Source organism: Anomaloglossus baeobatrachus, chromosome 4 (assembly GCF_048569485.1).
Source record: "Anomaloglossus baeobatrachus isolate aAnoBae1 chromosome 4, aAnoBae1.hap1, whole genome shotgun sequence".
NCBI classification, from domain to species: Eukaryota; Metazoa; Chordata; class Amphibia; order Anura; family Aromobatidae; genus Anomaloglossus; species Anomaloglossus baeobatrachus.
The window spans coordinates 536,281,568-536,309,394 of NC_134356.1; the positions used below are offsets into that span (position 1 = coordinate 536,281,568).

Genomic DNA, 27,827 nt, shown 5'->3' on the forward strand with positions numbered 1-27,827 from the left:
GGAAGGGGTGGAGGAGAAAGATCTAACACCTGATTGATTGACGCTATAAGGTAGTTTACTATGGCGTCCCCTTCAGGCGTATCAAGGTTGAGCACGGCGTCAGGATCAGAGTCCTGATCTGCCGCATCTGCTTCATCCTCCAGAGAGTCCTCATGCTGAGACCCTGAACAGTGTGATGAAGTCGAGGGACGCTCCCAGCGAGCCCGCTTCGTCGGTCTGGGACTGCGGTCCGTGTCGGAGTCCTCCCCTTGGGACCTATGAGTTGACCCAGGAGCTCTTTGCTGCTCTGACCGAGGGGGGCATGGGGGCAATGAATCAACAGTGCCCGGGGCCTGTGTTACAGGTCTGGACTGCAAAGCTTCCAGTATCTTAGCAGACCATCTATCCATAGACTCAGAAAGTTTGTCAGCAAATACTGCAAACTCTGTCCCTGTCACCTGGACAGTGGGGGCCGGAGGTTCCACCTGGGCCGGGGGTCCCACCAGTGGCTGAGACTCCGGCTGAGTGAGTGTCACAGGGGCCGAGCATTGCACACAATGAGGGTAGGTGGAACCTGCAGGAAGCATTGCCACACATGAGGTACAGGTTGCAAAGTAAGCCTGTGCTTTGGTACCCTTGCTTTTTGCAGACGACATTGTGTTTCTCCTCTTAGAATAATCAGTGAGGGTATATAGCCAAACGCTAACAGTGAGGCCGTACAGAGTAAATGTATACACTATAAGCATATAAATATACAATTCGGCACCCAGGGGGACCAGCACCTAGTAACAGGTGCGGCTTACCGACCGCTCCCAGCGGTTGTGTGACCACCAGATCCCTGCCTGGGCCTCCCAGAGCTGTGGAGCTCAGTTGTCTCCCCTCTGAAGTTCTCCAGCGTCTTGTAGCAATGGCTGCCGGCGTTCAGAGAGGAGGAGGGGGCCGTGGGCGTGCCTGTAAAAGTGCGGGAATCTGGTGCCCCACGGTGCTCAGTGAGGGGGGAGGAGGATACAAAGTATGCTCCTGCCCTCAGCGCTGACGTCCAGTGCAGCGTCCCGCCCTTACCCCTGACTGGCAGGCCCGGGGGCGGGAATATGCAGCACTAGGCCGCAAAAGCCGGGGACTAAAGTTATAAGCGCGGCCGGCAAACAAGCGCGCCCAGCGCGGTAGTCCCGGCGCACTAACACACCCAGCAGCTGCTGCAGTGTCCATTACCCAGGCGCACTATGCGCCGTCCCCAAGGGGACACAGAGTACCTCAGAGTCGCAGGGCCTTGTCCCTGATGATACCCGGCTCCTGTCCAGCAGATTCCCCCAGGGGCTGCGGAGGGAGCGCGGTCCCAGCGCCTGGTGACCGGTCAGGTTCCCACTTCACCCAGAGCCCCTAAGGGATGGGGAAGGAAAACAGCATGTGGCTCCTGCCTATGTACCCACAATGGGTACCTCAACCTTAACAGCACCGCCGACCCGAGTGGGGTGAGAAGGGAGCATGCTGGGGGCCCTGTATGGGCCCACTTTTCTTCCATCCGATATAGTCAGCAGCTGCTGCTGACTAAAATGTGGAGCTTGCGTGGATGTGTGCCTCCTTCCACAAAGCAATAAAACTGAGGAGCCCGTGATGCACGGGAGGGTGTATAGGCAGAGGGGAGGGGTTTACACTTTTAAGTGTAATGCTTTGTGTGGCCTCCGGAGGCATAAGCTATACACCCAATTGTCTGGGTCTCCCAATGGAGCGACAAAGAAAGGGGGTTTGTAGGGTCCTATAAAATATGTTCAATGGGGACACTCACCTGGTTCTGGTGCTCCACATAGGTCTTTGTTGGTGCAACGGTGATATCAGTGATTGGCAGCAGCGGTCACGTAATTAGCCAAGACATCATTACTGCAGCCAATTAAAGACCAATATGGAGCATCTGTATGCCAGGCGATTTAACAGGTGAGTAAAGCTTATTTTAGTCATTCTTTTATCATTCTCTGAAGATGAACTTTGGAATATACACTCTAAAGAGTTACTCCCTTCTGAAAACCTCATGACCTAATGCTAGGTTAGGGCCATTTCACACATTCGGCTTTTTGCTGGATTGGCGGATCTGGTGCACTCCAGTACAGTGTATACAGTACAATGGCAGCGCGGCAACTTCGGGGTCACATGCTCTGGTCACATGACAGCATGTGACTGGAGCTTGATGCGCTGCCATTGTACTGGAGTGCACCGGATCTGCCAATCCAGCAAAAAGCCGTATGTGTGAAACGGCCCTTAGTATTCCATCACTTTATAATCAGTGCGGAGTAGACTCCTAGCCCAAGCGGACCCCAAGGATGATGTGGTCACAATCCTACCTCATAGCTGCAGCTCCTTCACAGTTCCCCGAGCACAGCAGCACTACCGACTCCTCAGCTGTGCAGGGAAGTGCGGCTGACCACATTTCACTTAAAGCACCACTCCATTTTTTTAATCTTTTTTATTTCGCAGCTGGAGTGGTGCTTTAAATGTAAGCCCCCTGCCTTATACTTACCTGCTGCCATCTTCACCTTCTATTACCCCTCTGGTCGGGCAATTTGTGACCTGCCGGCAACACCAGTGTTTCATGAAGTGCGCCAGGGGTCACAACTCAACGCAAAGAGGAGGGGAGCCAGCACTGCTTATGAGTGGCATGCAACAATGAAGAAGAAGGGAATTTTGTTTACTTACCGTAAATTCCTTTTCTTCTAGCTCCAATTGGGAGACCCAGACAATTGGGTGTATAGCTACTGCCTCCGGAGGCCACACAAAGTATTACACTTAAAAGTGTAAGGCCCCTCCCCTTCTGGCTATACACCCTCCCGTGGGATCACGGGCTCCTCAGTTTTAGTGCAAAAGCAAGAAGGAGGAAAGCCAATAACAGTTTTAAAGACAAATTCAATCCGAAGAACATCGGAGAACTGAAACCGTTCAACATGAACAACATGTGTACCCGAAAAAAACAAAAATTCCTAAGAAAACAGGGCGGGTGCTGGGTCTCCCAATTGGAGCTAGAAGAAAAGGAATTTACGGTAAGTAAACAAAATTCCCTTCTTCTTTGTCGCTCCATTGGGAGACCCAGACAATTGGGACGTCCAAAAGCAGTCCCTGGGTGGGTAAAGAATACCTCGTGATAGGGCCGTCAAACAGCCCTGTCCTACAGGTGGGCAATCGCCGCCTGAAGGACTTGTCTACCTAGGCTGGCGTCCGCCGAAGCGTAGGTATGCACCTGATAATGCTTGGTAAAGGTGTGCAGACTCGACCAGGTAGCCGCCTGGCACACCTGCTGAGCCGTAGCCTGGTGCCGTAATGCCCAGGACGCACCCACGGCTCTGGTAGAATGGGCCTTCAGCCCTGAAGGAACCGGAAGCCCCGCAGAACGGTAGGTTTCAAGAATTGGTTCCTTGATCCACCGAGCTAGAGTGGATTTGGAAGCTTGCGTCCCTTTACGCTGACCAGCGACAAGGACAAAGAGTGCATCCGAGCGGCGAAAGGGCGCCGTGCGGGAAATGTAGATCCTGAGTGCTCTGACCAGATCCAACAAATGCAAACCTTTCTCAAATTGATGAACTGGATGAGGACACAAGGAAGGTAATGTGACATCCTGATTGAGATGAAAGGGGGATACCACCTTAGGGAGAAACTCAGGAATCGGACGTAGAACCACCTTGTCCTGGTGAAACACCAGGAAGGGAGATTTACATGAGAGCGCAGCTAGCTCGGACACTCTCCGAAGAGACGTGATCGCTACTAGAAAGGCCACTTTCTGTGAAAGACGGGAAAGTGAAACGTCCTTCATAGGCTCGAAAGGCGGCTTCTGGAGGGCAATTAGAACCTTGTTCAGATCCCACGGCTCTAACGGCCGCTTGTAAGGAGGGACGATATGACAAACTCCTTGCAGGAACGTGCGTACCTGAGCAAGTCGTGCTAGGCGTTTCTGAAAAAATACAGATAGCGCTGAGACTTGTCCTTTAAGGGAGCTGAGCGACAAACCTTTTTCCAATCCGGATTGCAGAAAGGAAAGAAAAGTAGGCAATGCAAAAGGCCAGGGAGAAACTCCCTGAGCAGCGCACCAAGATAAGAATATCTTCCACGTCCTGTGGTAGATCTTGGCGGAGGATGGTTTTCTAGCCTGTCTCATGGTGGTAATAACCCCTCGAGATAATCCTGAAGATGCTAGGATCCAGGACTCAATGGCCACACAGTCAGGTTCAGGGCCGCAGAATTCAGGTGGAAAAACGGCCCTTGAGATAGCAAGTCTGGTCGTTCTGGTAGTGCCCATGGTTGGCCTACCGTGAGGTGCCACAGATCTGGGTACCACGATCTCCTCGGCCAGTCTGGAGCGACGAGGATGGCGCGACGGCAGTCGGCCCTGATCTTGCGCAGCACTCTGGGCAACAATGCCAGAGGCGGGAACACGTAAGGTAGCCGGAATTGCGACCAATCTTGAACTAAGGCGTCTGCCGCCAAAGCTCGGTGATCGTGAGACCGTGCCATGAAAGCCGGGACCTTGATGTTGTGCCGTGACGCCATCAGGTCGACGTCCGGCATCCCCCAGCGGCGACAGATCTCCTGAAACACGTCCGGGTGAAGGGACCATTCCCCTGCGTCCATACCCTGGCGACTGAGGAAGTCTGCTTCCCAGTTTTCCACGCCTGGGATGTGAACTGCGGATATGGTGGAAGCCGTGTCTTCCACCCACGTTAGAATCCGTCGGACTTCCTGGAAGGCTTGCCGACTGCGTGTTCCACCTTGGTGGTTGATGTATGCTACCGCTGTGGAGTTGTCCGACTGAATTCGGATCTGCTTGCCTTCCAGCCACTGCTGGAAGGCTTGTAGGGCAAGATACACTGCTCTGATTTCTAGAACATTGATCTGAAGAGTGGACTCTTCCTGAGTCCACATCCCTTGAGCCCTGTGGTGGCAAAACACTGCTCCCCACCCTGAGAGACTCGCGTCTGTCGTGACTACCTCCCAGGATGGAGGTAGAAAGGACTTTCCTTTCGACAAAGCGGTGGGAAGAAGCCACCACCGAAGAGAATCCTTGGCCGCCTGAGAAAGGGAGACGTTCCTGTCGAGGGACGTCGACTTCCCGTCCCATTGGCGGAGAATGTCCCATTGTAGTGGACGGAGATGAAACTGCGCGAAAGGGACTGCCTCCATTGCAGCTACCATCTTCCCCAAGAAGTGCATGAGGCGTCTCAAGGGGTGCGACTGGCCCTGAAGGAGAGATTGCACCCCTGTCTGTAGTGAACGCTGTTTGTCCAGCGGAAGCTTCACTATCGCTGAGAGAGTATGAAACTCCATGCCAAGATATGTTAGCGATTGGGTCGGAGTTAGATTTGACTTTGAAAAGTTGATAATCCACCCGAAACTCTGGAGAGTCTCCAGCGCAACATTCAGGCTGTGTTGGCATGCCTCTTGAGAGGGTGCCTTGACCAGTAGATCGTCCAAATACGGGATCACAGAGTGACCTTGAGAGTGCAGGACTGCTACTACTGCTGCCATGACCTTGGTGAAGACACGTGGGGCTGTCGCCAGCCCGAAAGGCAGAGCTACGAACTGAAGGTATTCGTCTCCTATAACAAAGCGTAGGAAACGCTGGTGCTCTGGAGCAATCGGCACGTGGAGATAAGCATCCTTGATGTCTATTGATGCTAGAAAATCTCCTTGAGACATTGAGGTGATGACGGAGCGAAGGGATTCCATTCGGAACCGCCTGGTTTTTACGTGCTTGTTGAGCAGTTTTAGATCCAGAACGGGACGGAATGACCCGTCCTTTTTTGGCACCACAAACAAGTTGGAGTAAAAACCGTGACCTTGTTCCTGAAGAGGAACGGGGGTCACCACTCTTTCCGCTTTTAGAGTGGACACCGCTAGCCGCAGAGCTTCGGCTCGGTCGGGAGATGGATAAGTTCTGAAGAAGCTTGTTGGAGGACGAGAGCTGAACTCTATCCTGTACCCGTGAGACAGAATGTCTCTCACCCAACGGTCTGAGACCTGTGGCAGCCAAATGTCGCCAAAGCGGGAGAGCCTGCCACCGACCGAGGATGCGGAGAGAGGAGGCCGAAAGTCATGAGGAAGCCGCCTTGGTAGCGGGTCTTCCGGCTGTCTTTTTTGGGCGTGACTGAGTCCGCCAAGAATCTGCGCTCCTCTGATCCTTTTGAGTCCTTTTGGACGAGGAGAATTGGGACCTGCCTGAGCCTCGAAAGGACCGAAACCCCGACTGTCCTCTCCTCTGTTGGGGTTTGTTTTGTCTGGGCTGAGGTAAGGAAGAATCTTTACCCTTGGAGTGCTTAATGATTTCATCTAAGCGCTCTCCAAACAGTCGGTCACGAGAAAATGGCAAACTGGTTAAACACTTCTTGGAAGCAGAATCTGCCTTCCATTCTCTTAACCACAAGGCTCTGCGTAAAACTACGGAGTTGGCGGACGCCACTGCCGTACGGCTCGTAGAGTCTAGGACAGCATTAATCGCGTAAGACGCAAATGCAGACATTTGAGATGTCAATGGTGCCACCTGCGGAGCAGATGTACGTGTGACCGTGTCAATCTGTGCAAGACCAGCTGAAATAGCTTGGAGTGCCCATACGGCTGCGAATGCTGGAGCAAACGACGCGCCAATAGCCTCATAGATGGATTTCAACCAGAGCTCCATCTGCCTGTCAGTGGCATCTTTAAGTGCTGCCCCATCTTCCACTGCAACTAAGGATCTAGCTGCAAGCCTGGAGATTGGAGGATCCACCTTGGGACACTGGGTCCAGCCCTTGACCACGTCCGGGGGAAAAGGATAACGTGTGTCCTTAAGCCGTTTGGAAAAACGCTTATCCGGATAAGCGTGGTGTTTCTGGATTGCCTCTCTAAAGTCAGAGTGGTCCAGAAAAACACTTAATTTACGTTTGGGATACCTGAAATGGAATTTCTCCTGCTGTGAAGCTGTCTCCTCCACAGGAAGAGCAGGTGGAGAAATGTCCAGCATTTTATTGATGGACGCTATAAGATTATTCACTATGGCGTCACCATCAGGAGTATCCAAATTGAGAGCGGTCTCAGGATCAGAATCCTGATCAGCTACCTCCGCCTCATCATACAGAGAGTCGTCCTGCTGGGACCCTGACCAGTGTGATGAAGTCGAGGGCTGCTCATAGCGAGCTCGCTTAGGCTGTCTGGGACTGTCGTCCGTGTCAGAGCCATCACCCTGGGATGCAAGAGACGCCCCCGGATCCCGGGGCTGTTCCAACTGAGGGGGACCAGGGAGCAATGAGTTAACAGTGTCCATGGTCTGAGTTACTGGTCTGGACTGCAATGTTTCAAGAATTTTAGTCATAGTCACAGACAATCTGTCGGCAAAGACTGCAAACTCCGTCCCTGTCACCTGGACAGTGTTCACAGGAGGTTCTGCCTGGGTCACCTCCAGCAGAGGCCCCGGCCGAGCAAGTGCCACAGGGGCCGAGCACTGCACACAGTGGGGGTCAGTGGAACCTGCCGGTAGAACAGCCCCACATGCGGTACAAGCAGCATAAAAAGCCTGTGCCTTGGCACCTTTGCTTTTTGCGGTCGACATGCTGTTGTGTCCTCTGAGTAATCTAGGAGGGTATATAGCAGAGAATCACTAGTGATCGTACAGTGCAATGTATAGCTGCAAGCACAAAAAACAAATATACACTTCGGCACCAGTGGGGGTCAGCCCTTGAGGGCAGCTTACCGCCCGCTGAAAAGCGGGTGTGTGGGCACCAGAATCCCGTGTTTGGGTCTCCCAGTCTCCTCTCTCCAGCTCGGACTGCACACAGGAATGGCTGCCGGCGTCCTGTGAAGAGGGGTGGACCGTGGGCGTGCCTCAAACAAAAGTGCGGGAAACTGGCGTCCCACTGTGCCCAGTGTGAGGGCTGGAGTATGTAAAGCAGACTCCAGCCCTCTGTGCTGACATTCTGCACAGCGTCCCGCCCCTCCCCTGACTGGCAGGCCTGGGGGCGGGAACGAAGCGAAACTAGGCCGCAAAAGCCGGGGACTCGAGTAATAAGCGCGGCCGTCATATATGCACGGCCAGCGCGGAAGTCCCCGGCGCACCACAAATCCCAGCCGCGCCGCAGCGCTAAAAACTGACCACCGTGGCCACGCAGCAGTTTCAAACACATGTCCCCTCTCAGCAGAGCTGTAGATAGGAATGGCACCAGCGCGCAGCGCTGTTGTCCCCGGCGCACTAACACACCCAGCAATGCTGCGGTGTGCGCGCGATATGCACGGGGACACAGAGTACCTTGATGTAGCAGGGCCTGTCCCTGACGATACTCAGCTCCATATCCAGCAGATTCCCAGGGGCTGTGGATGGAGCACGGTCTCAGTGCCTGGAGACCGGTAAAATCCCACTTCACCCAGAGCCCGCAGGGGGATGGGGAAGGATGCAGCATGTGGGCGCCAGCCTCTGTACCCGCAATGGGTACCTCAACCTTAACAAACACCGCCGACAAATAGTGGGGTGAGAAGGGAGCATGCTGGGGGCCCTAGTATGGGCCCTCTTTTCTTCCATCCGACATAGTCAGCAGCTGCTGCTGACTAAACAGTGGAGCTATGCATGTATGTGTGCCTCCTTCGCACAAAGCATGAAAACTGAGGAGCCCGTGATCCCACGGGAGGGTGTATAGCCAGAAGGGGAGGGGCCTTACACTTTTAAGTGTAATACTTTGTGTGGCCTCCGGAGGCAGTAGCTATACACCCAATTGTCTGGGTCTCCCAATGGAGCGACAAAGAAAGATCTGGATAAGATGTCAGAATGGGCAGACACTTGGCAAATGAGATTTAATGTTGATAAATGTAAAGTAGTGCACCTAGGACAGAGTAATCCTATAACTGCGTATACATTAAGTGGAAGTAAACTCGGGACTACAGAACAGGAGAAGGACTTGGGTATTCTCATTACAAATAAGCTGAGCAGCAGCACTCAATGTCAAGCAGCAGCTGCTAAAGCAAACAAGATTCTAGGGTGTATAAAAAGAGAGATTAGATCCCGCGATCCCAACGTATTGTTACTAGTGATGAGCGAGTATGCTTGTTACTACTCGGTACTCGCACGAGTATCACTGTACTCGGGCAACTCGGCGGGTACCGAGTAATTTCGCGATACTCGTGCTGTACTCGTGGTCTTCATCCCTGCATGTTGGCGCTCTTTTGAGAGCCAGCCCTCATGCAGGGATTGGCTGGCAGACCACTGCAATGCCACAGCCCTGTTAGTTGTGGAATTGCAGTGATTGGCCGGCCCGCACAGCGTAACCGAGCCTTTATACCGGCCGGCGCGCTGTGCTCTGCACACAGCCATCTCCTATTCCCTGCTTTCCCCGCCCACAGGCGCCTATGATTGGTTGCAGTGAGACACACCCCCACGCTGAGTGACAGGTGTCTCACTGCACCCAATCACAGCAGCCGGTGGGCGTGTCTATACTGTGCAGTAAAATAAATAAATAAATAAATAAATAATTAAAAAAACGGTGTGCGGTTCCCCCCAATTTTAATACCAGCCAGATAAAGCCATACAGCTGAAGGCTGGTATTCTCAGGATGGGGAGCCCCACGTTATGGGGAGCCCCCCAGCCTAACAATATCAGTCAGCAGCCGCCCAGAATTGCCGCATACATTAGATGCGACAGTTCTGGGGCTGTACCCGGCTCTTCCCGATTTACCCTAGTGCGTTGGCAAATCGGGGTAATAAGGAGTTAATGGCAGCCCATAGCTGCCACTAAATCCTAGCTTAATCATGTCAGGCGTCTCCCCGAGATACCGTCCATGATTAATCTGTAAATTACAGTTAAAAAACACACACACCCGAAAAATCCTTTATTAGAAATAAAAAACAATAACAAAGTCCCTCATCACCAATTTATTAACCCCGACAAAGCCTCCATGTCCGGCGTACTCCACAGTCCTCCAGCGTCGCGTCCAGCTCTGCTGCATGCAGGTGACAGGAGCTGCAGAATACACCGCCGCTCCTGTCAGCTTCACACAGCAACTGAGGTGAGTAGCGCGATCAGCTGCTGTCAGTCAGGTAACTCACGGCCACCGCTGGATCCAGCGGTGGCCGCGATTAACCTCAGTGACAGCTAAGCTGATCGCTATACTCACCTCAGTTGCTGCATGGAGCTGACCGGTGCGGCGGTGAGTAGCGCGAACAGCTGAGCTGTCACTGAGGTTACCTGCGGCCACCGCTGCATCCACCGCTGGATCCAGGTAACCTCAGTGACAGCTCAGCTGATCGCGCGGCTGTCTTCAGTTGCTGTGTGAAGCTGACAGGAGCGGCTGTGTATTCTGCAGCTCCTGTCACCTCCATGCAGCAGAGCTGGATGCGACGCTGGAGGACTGTGGAGTACGCCGGACATGGAGGGTTTGTCGGGGTTAATAAATTGGTGATGAGGGACTTTGTTAGTGTTTTTTATTTCTAATAAAGGATTTTTCGGGTGTGTGTGTTTTTTAACTGTAATTTACAGATTAATCATGGAAGGAATCTCGGGGAGACGCCTGACATGATTAATCTAGGATTTAGTGGCAGCTATGGGCTGCCATTAACTCCTTATTACCCCGATTTGCCAACGCACCAGGGCAGATCGGGAAGAGCCGGGTACAGCCCCAGAACTGTCGCATCTAATGTATGCGGCAATTCTGGGCGGCTGCTGACTGATATTGTTAGGCTGGGGGGCTCCCCATAACGTGGGGCTCCCCATCCTGAGAATACCAGCCTTCAGCTGTATGGCTTTATCTGGCTGGTATTAAAATTGGGGGGACCGCACGCTGTTTTTTTTAATTATTTATTTTACTGCACAGTATAGACACGCCCACCGGCTGCTGTGATTGGGTGCAGTGAGACACCTGTCACTCAGCGTGGGGGTGTGTCTCACTGCAACCAATCATAGGCGCCGAAAAGCAGGAAAGCAGGGAATACGAGATTGTTTAATGAGCGGCCGGCTTTTTCAAAAGAGGAAAAGCCGCCGGAGTTTAGTGAACAGCTGTGCAGCGCCGCGGCAGTGATCGGGGAACGGTAAGTATGAGAGAGGGGGGAGACTGACCGACAGACTGTGAGAGGGGGACAGACAAGACAGAGAGAGACCGACAGAGCGAGACCGACCGACGGGAGATAGAATGAAAAAAAAAATGACCGACCGCTAGTAAAAAGGACAAACGTGCGTTTTGGACATCGGAGTGCCACACAATGTTTTACGTAAAATCTTTCATGTATTAATCTCAAAAAGTAACATACACCAGCTCTATCTCACTATTGGGTATGTGCCCTTAACATTTCCGCCATGAAAATTCATTTTGGTGTCATTTTGGAAGGTTTTCTGGTGAGTCCGTAAAAATGGCGTAAAACTCGGACAAAGAAGGGAATTTTGTTTACTTACCGTAAATTCCTTTTCTTCTAGCTCTAATTGGGAGACCCAGACAATTGGTGTATAGGCTATGCCTCCGGAGGCCGCACAAAGTATTACACTCAAAAGTGTTAAGCCCCTCCCCTTCTGCCTATACACCCCCCGTGCTCCCACGGGCTCCTCAGTTTTGGTGCAAAAGCAAGAAGGAGGAAAAAGAATTATAAACTGGTTTAAAGTAACTTCAATCCGAAGGAATATCGGAGAACTGAAACCATTCAACATGAACAACATGTGTACACAAAAAAACAGGGGCGGGTGCTGGGTCTCCCAATTAGAGCTAGAAGAAAAGGAATTTACGGTAAGTAAACAAAATTCCCTTCTTCTTTTTCGCTCTATTGGGAGACCCAGACAATTGGGACGTCCAAAAGCAGTCCCTGGGTGGGTAAAATAATACCTCGTAAGAGAGCCGTAAAACGGCCCTTTCCTACAGGTGGGCAACCGCCGCCTGAAGGACTAGTCTACCTAGGCTGGCATCCGCCGAAGCATAGGTATGCACCTGATAGTGTTTCGTGAAAGTGTGCAGGCTCGACAAGGTAGCCGCCTGACACACCTGCTGAGCCGCAGCCTGGTGCCTCAAAGCCCAGGACGCGCCCACGGCTCTGGTAGAATGGGCCCTCAGCCCTGATGGAACCGGAAGCCCAGCCGAACGGTAAGCTTCGATAATTGGCTCCTTGATCCACCGAGCCAGGGTTGATTTGGAAACCTGTGACCCTTTACGCTGGCCAGCGACAAGGACAAGAGTGCATCCGAGCGGCGCAGGGGCGCCGTACGAGAAAAGTAGAGTCTGAGTGCTCTCACCAAATCTAACAAGTGCAAATCCTTTTCACATTGGTGAACTGGATGAGGATAAAAAGAAGGTAAGGAGATATCCTGATTGAGATGAAAGGAGGATACCCCCTTAGGGAGAAAATCCGGAACCGGACGTAGAACCACCTTGTCCTGGTGAAACACCAGGAAAGGGGCTTTGCACGACAATGCTGCTAGCTCAGACACTCGCCGAAGAGAAGTGACTGCTACTAGAAAAAACCACTTTCTGCGAAAGTTGTGAGAGGGAAATATCTCTCATTGGCTTGAATGGTGGTTTCTGAAGAACCATCAGAACCCCGTTTAGATCCCAGGGTTCTAACGGCCGCTTGTAAGGTGGAACGATGTGACAAACCCCCTGCAGGAACGTGCGTACCTGTGGAAGCCTGGCTAGGCGCTTCTGGAAAAACACAGAGAGCGCTGAGACTTGTCCCTTAAGGGAGCCGAGCGACAAACTCTTTTCCAGTCCAGATTGAAAGAAGGACAGAAAAGTGGGCAAGGCAAAAGGCCAGGGAGAAAAAACCCTGAGCAGAGCACCACGACAGGAAAATTTTCCACGTCCTGTGGTAGATCTTGGCGGACGTTGGTTTCCTAGCCTGTCTCATAGTGGCAATGACATCTTGAGATAACCCTGAAGACGCTAGGGTCCAGGACTCAATGGCCACACAGTCAGGTTGAGGGCCGCAGAATTCAGATGGAAAAAACGGCCCTCGACATAGCAAGTCTGTTTGGTCTGGTAGTGTCCACGGTCGGCCGACCGTGAGATGCCACAGATCCGGGTACCACGACCACCTTGGCCAGTCTGGAGCGACGAGGATGGCGCGGCGGCAGTCGGTCCTGATCTTGCGTAACACTCTGGGCAACAGTGCCAGCGGAGGAAACACATAAGGGAGCTGAAACTGCGACCAATCCTGAACTAAGGTGTCTGCCGCCAGAGCTCTGGGATCTTGAGACCGTGCCATGAACATTGGTACCTTGTTGTTGTTGTGCCGGGACGCCATGAGGTCGACGTCCGGCACCCCCCAGCAGCAACAGATCTCCTGAAACACGTCCGGGTGAAGGGACCATTCCCCTGCGTCCATGCCCTGGCAACTGAAATAATCTGCTTCCCAGTTTTCCACGCCTGGGATGTGAACTGCGGATATGGTGGATGCCGTGGCTTCCACCCACATCAAAATCCGCCGGACTTCCTGGAAGGCTTGCCGGCTGCGTGTGTCGCCTTGGTGGTTGAAGTATGCCACCGCTGTGGAATTGTCCGACTGAATTCGGATCTGCTTGCCCTCCAGCCACTGCTGGAACGCTTTCTGGGCAAGATACACTGCCCGTATGTCCAGAACGTTGATCTGAAGCGAGGACTCTTGCTGGGTCCACGTACCCTGAGCCCTGTGGTGGAGAAAACCGCTCCCCACCCTGACAGACTCGCGTCTGTCGTGACCACTTCCCAGGATGGGGGTAGGAAGGATATCCCCTTCGATAATGAAGCGGGAAGAAGCCACCACCGAAGGGAAGCTTTGGTCGCCTGAGAGAGGGAGACGGTCCTGTCGAGGGATGTCGGCTTCCTGTCCCATTTGCGTAGGATGTCCCATTGAAGGGGACGCAGGTGAAACTGCGCGAAAGGGACTGCCTCCATTGCTGCCACCATCTTCCCCAGGAAGTGCATGAGGCGCCTCAAGGGGTGTGACTGGCCTTGAAGGAGAGATTGTACCCCTTTCTGTAGTGACTACTGCTTGATCAGCGGAAGCTTCACTATCGCTGAGAGGGTATGAAACTCCATGCCAAGATATGTCAGCGATTGGGCCGGTGCCAGATTTGACTTTTTAAAATTGATGATCCACCCGACACCCTGGAGAGACTCCAGGGTAGCGTCGAGGCTGTGTTGGCATGCCTCTTGAGAGGGTGCCTTGATCAGTATCCAAGTACGGAATCACCGAGTGATCCTGAGAGTGGAGGACCGCTACTACAGTAGCCATAACCTCTGGAGCAATCGGTACGTGGAGATAAGCATCTTTGATATCGATCGATGCAAGGAAATCTCTTTGGGACATTGAGGTGATGACGGAGCGGGGGGATTCCATCCTGAACCGTCTGGTTTTTACATGTTTGTTGAGCAGTTTCAGGTCCAGGACCGGGCGGAAAGACCCGTCCTCTTTTGGGACCACAAACAAGTTGGAGTAAAAACCGTGGCTCAGGTGCTGAAGAGGAACCGGGATCACCACTCCTTCTGCCTTCAGAGTGCGCAGCGCCTGCAGAAGAGCCTCGGCTCGCTAGTGAGGCGGGGATGACCTGAAGAATCGAGTCGGGGGACGAGAGGTGAACTCTATCTTGTAACCGTGAGACAGAATGTCTCTCACCCAGCGGTCTTTTATTTGTGGCAGCCAGGTGTCGCAAAAGCGGGAAAGCCTGCCACCGACCGAGGATGCTACTAGAGGAGGTCGAAAGTCATGAGGAAGCCGCTTTGTTAGCGGCGCCTCCGGTGGCCTATTAAGGACGTGACTTAGACCGCCATGCATCAGAGTTCCTTTGTTCTTTCTGAGACCTTTTGGACGAGGAGAATTGGGACCTGCCCACGCCCTGAAAGGACCGAGACCTCGACTGCCCTCTCCTCCGTTGGGGTATGTCCTGTTTGGACTGGGGTAAGGATGTATCCTTTCCCTTGGATTGTTTGATGATTTCATCCAGACGCTCGCCAAACAGCCTGTCGCCAAAAATTGGCAAACTGGTTAAGCGCTTTTTGGAAGCAGAATCTGCCTTCCATTCCCGTAGCCACAAGGCCCTGCGGAGTACCACCGAATTGGCGGCCGCGACCGCCGTATGGCTCGCAGAGTCCAGGACAGCAATAATAGCGTAAGACGCAATTGCCGAGGTCTGGGTGGTAATGGATGCCACTTGTGGCGCGGCCGTGCATGTGGCTGCTTCAATTTTTGCTTGACCTGCTGAGATAGCTTGTAGCGCCCATACAGCTGCGAATGCTGGGGCAAAAGAAGCTCCGATAGCTTCATGGATGGATTTCAACCAGAGCTCCATCTGCCTGTCAGTGGCATCCTTGAACGAGGCCCCCTCGTCCACTGCAAGTATGGATCTAGCCGCCAGTCTGGAGATTGGAGGATCCACTTTGGGACACTGAGTCCAACCTTTAACCACGTCAGGGGGAAAAGGATAACGTGTATCCTTAAGGCGCTTAGAAAAAACGCTTATCTGGACAAGCATGATGATTCTGGACTGCCTCTCTGAAATCAGAGTGGTCTAGAAACATACTCGGTGTAAGAGAAGCTGACTCCTCCGCCGGAGGAGCTGAGGGAGAAATATCCAGCATTTGATCGATGGACGCAATAAGAACGTTCAGTATGGCGTCCCCGTCTGGAGTATTAAGATTGAGAGCGCCCTCAGGATCAGAATCCTGATCAGCTGTCTCCACAGTATCAACCAGAGATTCCCCTCGCTGAGACCCTGAACAATATGATGTCGAGGGAAATTCTAAGCGAGCCCGCTTAGTCGGTCTGGGGCTGGGGTCTAAGTCAGAACCCTCAGCCTGGGATGTATGAGATACCCCTTGGTGGTCCAACTGAGGGGGGCCAGGGAACAATGATTCAACAGAGTCCCTTTGCTGAGATACCGGCCTGGACTGCAAGGCTTCTAGTATCTTAGCCATAGTCTCAGAGAGTTTTGCAAACTCCGTCCCCGTCACTAGGACAGTGTCAACAGGTGGCTCCCCCTGGGCCCCTCTTAGCAGAGGCCCTGGCTGAAAAAGTGTCACAGGGGCCGAACATTGCACACAATGAGGGTCAATGGAACTTGCCGGCAGCTGGGTCGTACAAGCGACGCAGGCAGCATAATAAGCCTGTGTTTTTGGCACCCCTGCCTTTTGTGGGCGCCATGCTATTGTTTTCCCTGAGTAACACACTAGGGTATATAGCCAGAATGAACTGTGCTCATACAGTGTAAAATATATACTAAAAACAAATAATGTATCAGTACACTACAGCACCATGAGGCTAGCACCACAGGTGCTGCTTACCATCCGCCTAAAGCGGTTATGAGGCCACCAGAGACCTTGTCTGGGTCTCTCAGGGTTTGTCCCTCTCTGCAGCGTCGTAGGAGCTGACAGGAAATGGCTGCGGCGTCCTGACGAGAGGAGGGAGCCGTGGGCGTAGCCGAGGTGCTCACACTGTGCACAGTGAGGGGAGTGGAGTATGGAAATCATACTCCAGCCCTCAGTGCTGCTCTTCCGTGCAGCGTCCCGCCCTTCCCCTGCCTGTCAGGGCTGAGGGCGGGAGAAAGGGAAACTAGGCCGCACGCCAAGCCGGGGACTCGAGTATAAGCGTGGCCGCCGTAAAAGCGCGGCTAACGCCGAAGTCCCCGGCGAACTACAAGTCCCAGCCGCGCTGCAGTTTCCCATGGCAGCGGCGGTTAGCGCGGTAGTCCCTACATATAAACACACTCAGCAACGCTGAGTGTGTAATGGCACAGTTTAAACCGGTCCCCCGGTGCACTAGCACACCCAGCAAGCTGAGGTGTTGCCGTGCGCGGTCCCCACAGGGATACAGAGTACCTTCACGTAGCAGGGCCATGTCCCTGAACGGTACCCGGCTCCTTCCAGCAGGCTCCATAGGAGTTGTGGATGAAGCACGGTCTCAGTGCCTGGAGACCTATAGGATCCCACTTCACCCAGAGCCCTGAGGGGGATGGGGAAGGAAAGCAGCATGTGGGCTCCAGCCTCCGTACCCGCAATGGATACCTCAACCTTAACAACACCCGACAAGAGTGGGGTGAGAAGGGAGCATGCTGGGGGCCCTATATGGGCCCACTTTTCTTCCAACCGACATAGTCAGCAGCTGCTGCTGACTAATCTGTGGAGCTGTGCGTGCGTGTCTGACCTCCTTCGCACAAAGCAAAAAACTGAGGAGCCCGTGGGAGCACGGGGGGTGTATAGGCAGAAGGGGAGGGGCTTAACACTTTTGAGTGTAATACTTTGTGCGGCCTCCGGAGGCATAGCCTATACACCAATTGTCTGGGTCTCCCAATAGAGCGACAAAGAAATTGTTCACAGCTGCGACTTTTGAGTGATAAATGCTTCAAGGGGTCTTCCCCATGCTGTTGCCATGTCATTTGAGCACTCTTCTGAGACTTTTGTGACATTTTTAGGGTTTCTACATGCTACCGGGGGTCATTTCATAAAAATTCTCGGGTCTCCTATAGGATAACATTGGGCTCGGTGCTCGGGCCGAGTACACGAGTATCTTGGGATGCTCGGCCCGAGCCTCGAGCACCCAAGCTTTTTGGTACTCGCTCATCACTAATTGTTACCCCTCTATAAATCACTTGTAAGGCCACATCTGAAATATGGGATCCAGTTTTGGGCTCCACATTTTAAAAAGGACATTCTGAAGTTAGAGTCAGTTCAAAGGCAAGCAACTAGACTACTTCAAGGGATGGAAGGCCTCCCATATGATGACAGGTTGGAAAAGTTAGATATGTTTAGTTTAGAAAAAAGACGTCTCAGAGGAGATCTCATTTATATGTATAAATACAGGTGTGGTCAATATAAAGGACTGGCACATGACTTATTTCTTCCAAAAACAATACTAAGGACCAGGGGGCACTCACTGCGAGTGGAAGAAAAGCGATTCCGGCAGCTAAACAGGAAAGGGTTCTTTACAGTTAGAGCAGTCAGACTGTGGAATGCCGACCACAAGATGTAGTAATGGCAGATACTATAACAGCTTTTAAAAAAGGGCTGGATGATTTCCTCAGTACACACAACATTGTTGGTTATAAATGACTTTGTGACCAAATGTAGAACTGGTGAAGGAAGGTTGAACTAGATGGACCTAGGTCTTTTTTCAACCTAAGTAACTATGTAATATTAAAAAAAAAAATACTAAAAATGTTGAAAAATACATCTAATCCAAACACCTGATTTTTTTTTAGGGATAGGAGAGGGCTGCAGCCCATCAGCAGCCTCTGATTGGCTGCGGCATGAAAGGAGTTGTCCAAGTAGTAGTATACAACTCCATTAAACTATTGGCCATTTTCTGATGATGCATTATGGCTCCTACACACAAACATATTTTCAGTCTGAGTACGATCCACCAAATAAATCAGAGAGCTCTCAGACCAATGCTATCCAATGAGGCAGTGCATGTCCGAAATATTCCTCGGACTGAGAGGTCTGAGGAAAAAAATAAATAAATAATTGCAGCATGCCCGACTTTCCTCCGAGAATCGGATGGCACTCAGCCATTCAAGTCTATGAGTCCATGATAAACGTCAGACCACACTTAAGGGGGCTTTACACGCTGCGACATCGCTAATGCGGAGTCGTTGGGGTCACGGAATTTGTGACGCACATCCGGCCGCATTAGCGATGCCGTTGCGTGTGACACCGATAAGCGATTTTGCATCGTTGCAAAAACGTGCAAAATCGCTAATCGGCGACATGGGGGTCAATTCTTAAAAATCGTTACTGCAGCAGTAACGAAGTTGTTCCTCGTTCCTGCGGCAGCACACATCGCTGCGTGTGACGCCGCAGGAACGAGGAAGCTCCCCTTACCTGCCTCCCGGCTGCTATGCAGAAGGAAGGAGGTGGGCGGGATGTTACGTCCCGCTCATCTCCGCCCCTCCGCTGCTATTGGGCGGCGGTTCAGTGACGTTTCAGTGACGTCGCTGTGACGCCGTACGGACAGCCCCCTTAGAAAGGAGGTGGTTCGCCGGTCACAGCGACGTCGCCGGACAGGTATGTATGTGTGACGGCTCTGGGCGATGTTGTGCGGCACGGGCAGCGATATGCCCGTGTCGCACAACAGATGGGGGCGGGTACCCACACTAGCGATATCGGGACCGATATCGCAGTGTGTAAAGTAGCCTTAATAGAGAAGATGGAGAAACTTAAAAACGGATCACTCTCTGATTTAGTATTATTGGACTGTTTTTCTCGGATGGAGACAATATGGTCGTGTAAACCCAGTTTCGGGGGTGATAACGGAGGCCACATCATGCTGCCAGCACCTGAAAATCTGCCCACCACCATCGCCCAATTGCTGCCCTACTTGGTTTCAAAATGATGTGTCCATTGGGCATCAGAGTGGGTGTGCAGCAGGAATTTATGACCTATAAATCCCATGAATAAAGTCTGATGACACAACATTTCACCATGACAGTCATTCTAATCCTAGAAGAGATGGAGCCACAGGACGTGTGTATGCAGCCATTACCACTGGAGAGGTTAGCTTAGAAACAGTGTAAGGCTGGTTTCAGACGTCCGTGTTTTAGGTACGTGTGACATCCGTTTTTAACACGGATGTCACACGTACCCATGTTACCCTATTGTGTACTCTCACACGGCCGTGTTTTCACACGGACCGTGCGGCCCCACTATTTCACACGGAGACGTGCCAGTTTTTCTCCAGCAGCATGGGTGTCACACGGACCGCACACTGATGTGATCCGTGTGACATCAGTGTGACAAGTACCGGAGAAAACACGGGTTTTTAAATAAAAAGATTTTCTATATTTACCTGTATCCAGCGATTCTGTCTCCGGCTGTGCTGCGTCCCGCTCCTGACCCCCTCTCATTACTTACATTGATTATTCACCGCGTTGAGCAGCTGAGAGCAGGGGCATCATGGTGGCAGCGCAGGAGACAGCACCGCCGAGGACAGCATCGCTAGTGACAGGTGAGTATCCTGCCAGCAGTGTGTGTTCAGGGACGTCCATGAGGTCATTGGATTTCCCAATGAACTCTGATGACCTCCTGATGACACCCCTGCGACAACTGCGTTACAGCGAGTGATGGTGACTTCCAGGGGTTCATGAGAGTTCATTGGGAACCCTGATGAGTCCCTGGATGTCACTGCACAAACTGCTGTATACTCACCTGTCACCGGCGATGTCCCCGGTGATGTCCTCGGCTGTGCTGTACCCAGCCTGTCCCCGCGATGTTACATAGTTACATAGTTACTTAGGTTGAAAAAAGACCTAGGTCCATCTAGTTCAACCTTCCTCCACCAGTTCTACATTTAGTCACTAAGTCATTTATAACCAACAATGTTTTGTGTACTGAGGAAATCATCCAGCCCTTTTTTAAAAGCTGTTATAGTATCTGCCATTACTACCTCTTGTGGTAGTGTATTCCACAGTCTGACCGCTCTAACTGTAAAGAACCCTTTCCTATTTAGGTTTCGGAATCGCTTTTCTTCCACTCGCAGTGAGTGCCCCCTGGTCCTTAGTATTGTCTTCGGAAGAAATAAGTCATGTGCCAGTCCTTTATATTGACCACACATGTATTTATACATATAAATGAGATCTCCTCTGAGACGTCTTTTTTCTAAGCTAAACATATCTAACTTTTTCAACCTGTCATCATATGGGAGGTCTTCCATTCCTTGTAATAGTCTAGTTGCCCGCCTTTGAACTGACTAACTTCTGAATGTCCTTTTTAAAATGTGGAGCCCAAAACTGGATCCCGTATTCCAGATGTGGCCTTACAAGTGATTTATAGAGGGGTAACAATACGTTGGGATCACGGGATCTAATCTCTCTTTTTATACACCCTAAAATCTTGTTTGCTTTAGCAGCTGCTGCCTGACATTGAGTGCTGCTGCTCAGCTTATTTGTAATGAGAATACCCAAGTCCTTCTCCTGTTCTGTAGTCCCGAGTTTACTTCCATTTAATGTATACGCAGCTATAGGATTACTCCGTCCTAGGTGCATTACTTTACATTTATCAACATTAAATCTCATTTGCCAAGTATCTGCCCATTCTGACATCTTATCCAGATCTTTTTGTAATATTGTACTATCCAGGTCAGTTTTTAATATCCTACATAGTTTGGTGTCATCGGCAAAGACTGACACTGTACTATCAATCCCATCCACAAGGTCATTAATAAAGAGAGTAAAAAGAATCGGTCCTAGCACAGATCCCTGCGGCACCCCACTGCTCACTATAGCCCATTTAGAGAATGTACCATTTATGACTACTCTTTGTTTCCTATCTTTTAGCCAATTCCTTACCCAGTTGCATATTGTGTCCCCTAGTCCTTGCTTCTGGAGCTTTAGTATAAGGCTATTATGTGGTACAGTATCAAATGCCTTTGCAAAGTCCAAATAAATCATATCAGCTGCATTACCAATATCCAGGTTTGAACTTACCCCCTCATAGAACCCCAACAGGTTGGTTAGACACGACTTATCTTTCATGAATCCATGCTGTTTGTCAGTTATCATATTATTTTCTGCAATATATTTTTGCATGTCATCCCTTAAAATGCCCTCAAAAACTTTGCATACTACTGATGTCAGGCTTACTGGACGGTAGTTGCCTGGATCTACCCTCTTACCTTTCTTAAATATTGGTACCACATCAGCAATCCTCCAATCCTGAGGCACCAACCCTGTTACAAGTGAGTCTAAAAATATGAGATACAGCGGTCTGTCGATTACGGAGCTCAATTCCCTCAATATTCGTGGATGAATGCCATCTGGCCCTGGGGATTTGTCAATGTTTAATTTACTCAGACGTAGGCGTACTTCATCTTGTGTTAAATTAATTATATCGGGTGGTGGACTTTGATTTTTCACTTGTTGAATGATCCCTGGTACAGTCAGTTCCTTGGTGAATACAGATGAGAAATGCCTATTTAATATCTCAGTCTTTTGTTTGTCCTCTATAACTAACTTATTATATTTTAAGGGGCCGATACTATCCTTTGTTTTCCTTTTGGCATTAATGTATTTATAAAAGATTTTGGGATTTATTTTAATGTCATTGGCGATTTTTGTTTCAGTAGCTAATTTTGCTTGTTTGATTTCTTTTTTACATTTCCTATTGATATCTTTATACTCCTGCAATGCTATTTCTGTATTCTCAGCCTTTAAGATTTTAAATGCCCTTTGTTTTTGTTTTATTATACTTTGTACAGTCTTATTTATCCATAGTGGTTTCTTTTTATTCCTGGACATTTTATTACCACTGGGTATACGTTTTTTACAGGACTCTAGTAGTATATCCTTAAACTTACCCCATTTATGTTCGGTATCCCCAGTTCCGGTTTCCAGATCCTCAGGCAGTCAATAATCAATGAAAATAATGAGCGGGGATCAGGAGCGGGACGCAGCAGAGCCGGAGACAGCATCGCTGGATACAGGTAAATATAGAACATCTTTTCATTACAGAGACACGTGTTTTACCCGGTACGTGTCACACGTATGCAAACACGGATGTCACACGTGTGACCATAACCATGCGTGTGACTGGTACCTGATTAAACACGGACGTCTGAAACCAGCTTAAGCGCTGTCTACAAGAGGCGTCTATGGTGGGGGTAAATTTGGGGAGACATCATACTTACCCCAGATCTTTAGTGCTTTGGTCACTGGTGGGATTGTCTGAGGAACTGAGTGTTTTCTGTGCGCTCACACACAGCGGCCGGCACCATGAAGATCCTAATGCTCTGAATACAAAGAAAAATGGAGTCATAATATGGCACAGGGTGGCATCTTCCCTGCTGAGCTCGGGGAATGCCATTATCATCACTGTCCATACACATACATGCATAGTTTTATGTTCGTCCACTAATGAGAGGCAGAGGCCGGTCTGTAATGTCACATCACGTCTCACATTCATGTGTTACACGTCTGGCAGTCATGAGGGTCAAGATGATCTGAAAATCCAGCTCAAAACATACAAGGTTTATTTATTGTTTATATAAAGTGCATAATAACAGCAAAAGTCACATCAACGCGTTTCAAGTGCAAGACGCACTTTTAGGGTGAGTGCACACGATCAGTGTTTGCAGCGTTTTGGATGTAATGTGTTTTCGCTGCGTCCAAAATGCTGTGTTGGGCAGTACAAGCACAGTGGATGGGATTCCTAGAAATCCTGTACCCACAGTGTTTATTTTTTCTGCAGGAAACACTGACCTGTGGTGCGTCCAGACTACAGCATGTGAATTGTTTGCTGCAGATTCGCATGCGTCCTCCGTAGGGAGAACATAAGTGCACTGAACCCTGATCATGGGTACAAGCAGCTGCGGTCTCCTACAGAGGAGACTCGCAGGTCAGGACCGGCTGCATCCAGGCCGGCACTGAGGAGGGGAGGGACGGATTTATCTCCCTCTCTCCTCCGTAGACGGCTATTGCCATTCTCGCTCTGCACTCACAGTACACCAGTGTAATGCGAGTGCAGTGCGATGAGTCTCTCACCCCATAGACTTGAACGGTTGTGAGATACACAAGGATCGCATTACATTCACAGCATGCTGCGATTGTTTTCTCGGTCCGATTAAAGCTGAGAAAATAATTGCTCATTGGTGCTGCCACACAGGCTAACATTGGTCCGAGTGGAATGCGATAAAACATTGCATTCCACTCGCTCCGATTTTCATGGCGTGTGTTTTAGGCCTAAAGGGTGCTTTACACGCTGTGACATCGCTAACGATATATCGGCGGGGTCACGGTGTTTGTGACGCACATCCGGAGTCGTTAGCGACATCGCAGCGTGTGACACCTGTAAGCGACCTTAAACTATCGCAAAAGATGTAAAAATTGTTGGTATTGGAGAGGTCGCTGCAACACCAAAAATCGTTGACAGGTGAGTAGTGATGTAGTTCATCGTTCCTGTGGCAGCACACATCGCTATGTGTGACACTGCAGGAACGACGAACATCAGATTACCTGCGTCCACCGGCAATGAGGAAGGAAGGAGGTGGGCGAGATGTTATGTCCCGCTCATCTCCGTCCCTTCTATTGGCCGGCCGCTTATTGACGCCGCAGTGACGTTGCTATGACGCCGAACGCACCTCCCCCTTGAAGGAGGGATTGTTCGTCAGTCACAGCGACGTCGCCGAGCAGGTATGTGCGTGTGACGCTGCCGTAGCGATAATGTTCGGTACGGCAGTGATCACCACATATCGCACCAACGACGGGGACGGGTGCTATCGCTAGTGATATCGCAGCGTGTAAAGCACCCTTAAGAGTGCATCTTGCACTTGAAATGCGTTGATGTGACGTTTGCTGTTATTATGCACTTTATATAAATAAATAAACCTTGCATGTTTTGAGCTGGATTCTCAGATTATCGTTATTCGTTTGGAAGCCATGGCGAGGCTGGATCTGGACTCCATACTGAGGATGGATAAACATGGTGGGGAGCTGGACTTTCTTTTTTCTTGTGAGTCATGAGGGTCTCTTACAGGTGAGTGACGTAGGTGCAGGTTATTCCATTTGTGACCTGCTAGAATAGGAGAACTGAGCTACCGAAAATACAGAACGACTGGTCTGAAAGGGTCACACCTTGGATAAGTCAGCGATGTGCCCAGTGCGCAGACCCCAGCTCCAGGATTGGCCCCTCCTCTCTGCATGTTTATGACCAAGTTCACATCTATCACTTGTGCCCAGTCTATTTTTACACCTGAGTCGGCGGCGGTCACAAGTGATGACGTTATAGACTCGTGCACTGGTCCAGACAGAAAAATGCTGCGTGTAGTGATCAGTCCGGCGACACTAATGTAGTGCCCTGTGGAACAAAGTCAGAATAATGGACAAGAAAGAGGAAAATGGGGAGATCAGCAGGAAAAGTCAGCAGCGCTCATGGACACCGCGGCAGACCCTGACTGTAGGTGGCGGTGCCAGGAGCAATACTATAAGGCCTCTGCACAGGAGGGGTCTTCTCTGCAGGCTGTATAGGTGTATTCGAGGGTCTGGAGGAGACTGCTCTGTTTTCATTTACAGGGTCTTGTCTACAGTCTATTTAGGTATACAAGGGGTTTGGTCTGGGGTCTAAATATTTACAGAATCCGGTACGTTCAGACTCTGGGGGTCTTGTACACGGTGGGTCTTACTTTTGGGGAGCGTTAAAGGGGCTATGTGTACTTTTATATTTCAAGTGCCATGGGTTACATTTGTATTACATCATAACTCCCAACCGTCCCGGATACAGCGGGACAGTCCCTCTTCTGAGCCTTTGATCCCGGGTCCCGCCCGTGAGGCTGTTTATCCCGGCTCCACCCACCCACTGTAGCCCCGCCTCGCTGTTTCTCCCTTCTACTATTCATTACAGAGCCGAGCGCGCACCTACTCCTGTGACTGCTGCTGAGGTATGAATCACCCCCTGCAGCAGAGCGACCCCCCTGCAGCAGAGCGACCCCCCCTCCCCCTGCACCAGAGCCAACCCCCCCAGTCCCGGAGCCTGCGTTTCTCTGCAGCTGTTCTCTCTGATTCCCCGTGTGCGGCTTCTCACTGCTGCAGACACGCGGGGAGTCAGGAAGCTGAGGAGAAGACCGTGCAATCAGCACTTATCTCCTGCAGATAGCAGTGGCAATAACCTATGCAGGGTGACATCTGCAGGCTTCTATTAGCTTACCGATCAGTGGTCTCCTGCCTGTGGAGCAGAGCTGCTGGGTCCTAGCTTCCCAACAGGTTCAGCTCTGCTTTATCCTGGCTCCTCTACCAGTTAAAGGGAACCTGTCAGCAGAAATTTCACAATAAAAGTAAAAGCTTCCCCTCTGCAGCTCCTGGGCTGCATTCTGGAAAGGTTCCTGTTGTTATTGTGCCCCCTTTGAGACCTACAAAAATACTTTATGAAGTCTTACCTTTTTGTATGCAAATGTGTTTTTATGGTCACGGGGGCGGGCTGTCTGGCGTCCGTTATTCCCCCTCCTGCCGCTTTACGCAGTCCCCCATTACTCATTTACATACACAAGGACACCTTCCTCATGTAACTGTCCTCCCGAAGTTTTGCGCATGTGAACGCTTTTTCAGGTGATTGCGCAGGCACGAGATTATGGGCGGCGCTGTGATTGTCATCAGCAGCGTTAACCAAGTACCCGCCCATAATCTCGTGCCCGCACTTTTCCCTCTGACTCCACCGTTATGCGCAAGTGCTGGCCATATGAACCATGTTACCTATTACTGCTTGCACGAGATTATGGGCGGGTACTTGGATGACTTTGCTGATGACAATCACAGCGCCGCCCATAATCTCGCGCCCATGGTAATAGGTAACGTGGTTCATATGGCCAGTGCTTGCGCATAACGGTGGAGGCAGAGTGAGAAGCGCGGGCACGAGATTATGGGCAGGTACTTGGATGACGCTGCTGATGACAATCACAGCGCCGCCCATAATCTCGCGCCCATGGTAATAGGTAACGTGGTTCATATGGCCAGTGCTTGCGCATAACGGTGGAGGCAGAGTGAGAAGCGCGGGCACGAGATTATGGGCGGGTACTTGGATGACGCTGCTGATGACAATCACAGCGCCGCCCATAATCTCGCGCCTGCGCAATCACCTCAAAAGCGTTCACACTTTGCACAGTGCTCACTCCCGCGAGAGTGGCACTGGGCATGCACAAAACTTCAGGAGGACAGTTACATGAGGAAGGCGTCCTCATGTATGGAAATGAGCAATGGGGGACAGCGTACAACGGCAGGAGGGGGAATAACGGACGCCAGGCAGCCCGCCCCCGTGACCATAAAAACAGATTTGCATACAAAAAGGTAAGACTTCATAAAGTATTATTTTAAGTCTCAAAGGGGGCACAATAGCAACAGGAACCTTTCCAGAATGCAGCCAAGGAGCTGCAGAGGGGAATCTTTTATTTTTTTTGCTAAATTTCTGGTGACAGTTTCCCTTTAAAGGGAACCTATCAGGTGCAATCTGCACTCAGAGCCAGGAGCAGTTCTGGGTGTATATTGCTAATCCCTCCCTAACTGTCCCTGTATACACCAGCATAGATAAAGGCATCTATAGAAAAAGTATTTTTAAAGAGCTTATATCTTATGCTAATTAGCGCGGGGACTAGTCCCAAGGGCGTTACTTCACTTGGCTAGTCGGCTCACATAGCGTGTTAGTACTCACACAGGGGCGTAATAACATGCTAACATGCTATGCGAGCCGACTAGCCAAGTGAAGTAACGCCCTTGTGACTAGTCCCCGCGCTCATTAGCATAAGATATAAGATCTTTAAAAATATTTGTTCTTGATCTCTTTATCTATGCTAGTGTATACAGGGACGGTTAGGCAGGGATTAGCAATATGTACCCAGAACTGCTCCTGGCTCTGAGTGCATATTGCACCTGACAGGTTCACTTTAAAGGGAACCTGTCACCAGATTTGGGGCCTATAAGCTGCGGCCACCACCAGCGGGATCTTATGTACACATTCTAACATGCTGCATACCTCCCAACCGTCCCGGATACAGCGGGACTTTCACGCTTTACGTTGTTTGTCCCGTTGCCACGGGCGGGACGGCCGGCTCCCGGGCTCCGCCCACCCACTCTCTCTCCGCCTCCCTGCTTTTCCCTCCTACCATCCTAGTAGACGTGGCATAGAGAGGAGCGCTGCCTGTGCTGCTGCTGGTACAGTAAACTAATCTCCCCAGCGCTGATTTCCCTCCCTCCCCCCTCACCCCCGGCCGGAGCCTGTCTGTGCGGTCGGCCGGCCGCCTGTCTGTGCGGTCGGCCCGCCACCTGTCTGTGCGGGCGCCCCCCTGCCGCCTGTCTGTGCGGGCGCCCCCCGCCGCCTGTCTGTGCGGGCGGCCCGTCGCCTCATTCTGCGGGCGGCCGGCCGCCTCTCTCTGCGGGCGGCTGGCCGCCTCTCTGTGCGGGCGGCCCGCCGCCTGTCTGTGAAGGCGGCCGGCCG

At 51.2% G+C, this 27,827-nt stretch overlaps 1 protein-coding gene across 1 annotated transcript in view; it reads right to left on the reverse strand.

The window, feature by feature from the left end:
- Positions 1-27,827, reverse strand: part of MRPS11 (mitochondrial ribosomal protein S11) — an 85,908-nt gene that overhangs the window by 57,256 nt on the left and 825 nt on the right. Inside the window, exon 2 of the mRNA XM_075342823.1 lies at positions 22,540-22,641. Coding sequence (XP_075198938.1) covers positions 22,540-22,641 — 102 coding nt within the window. The remainder of the gene's footprint in view (positions 1-22,539; positions 22,642-27,827) is intronic.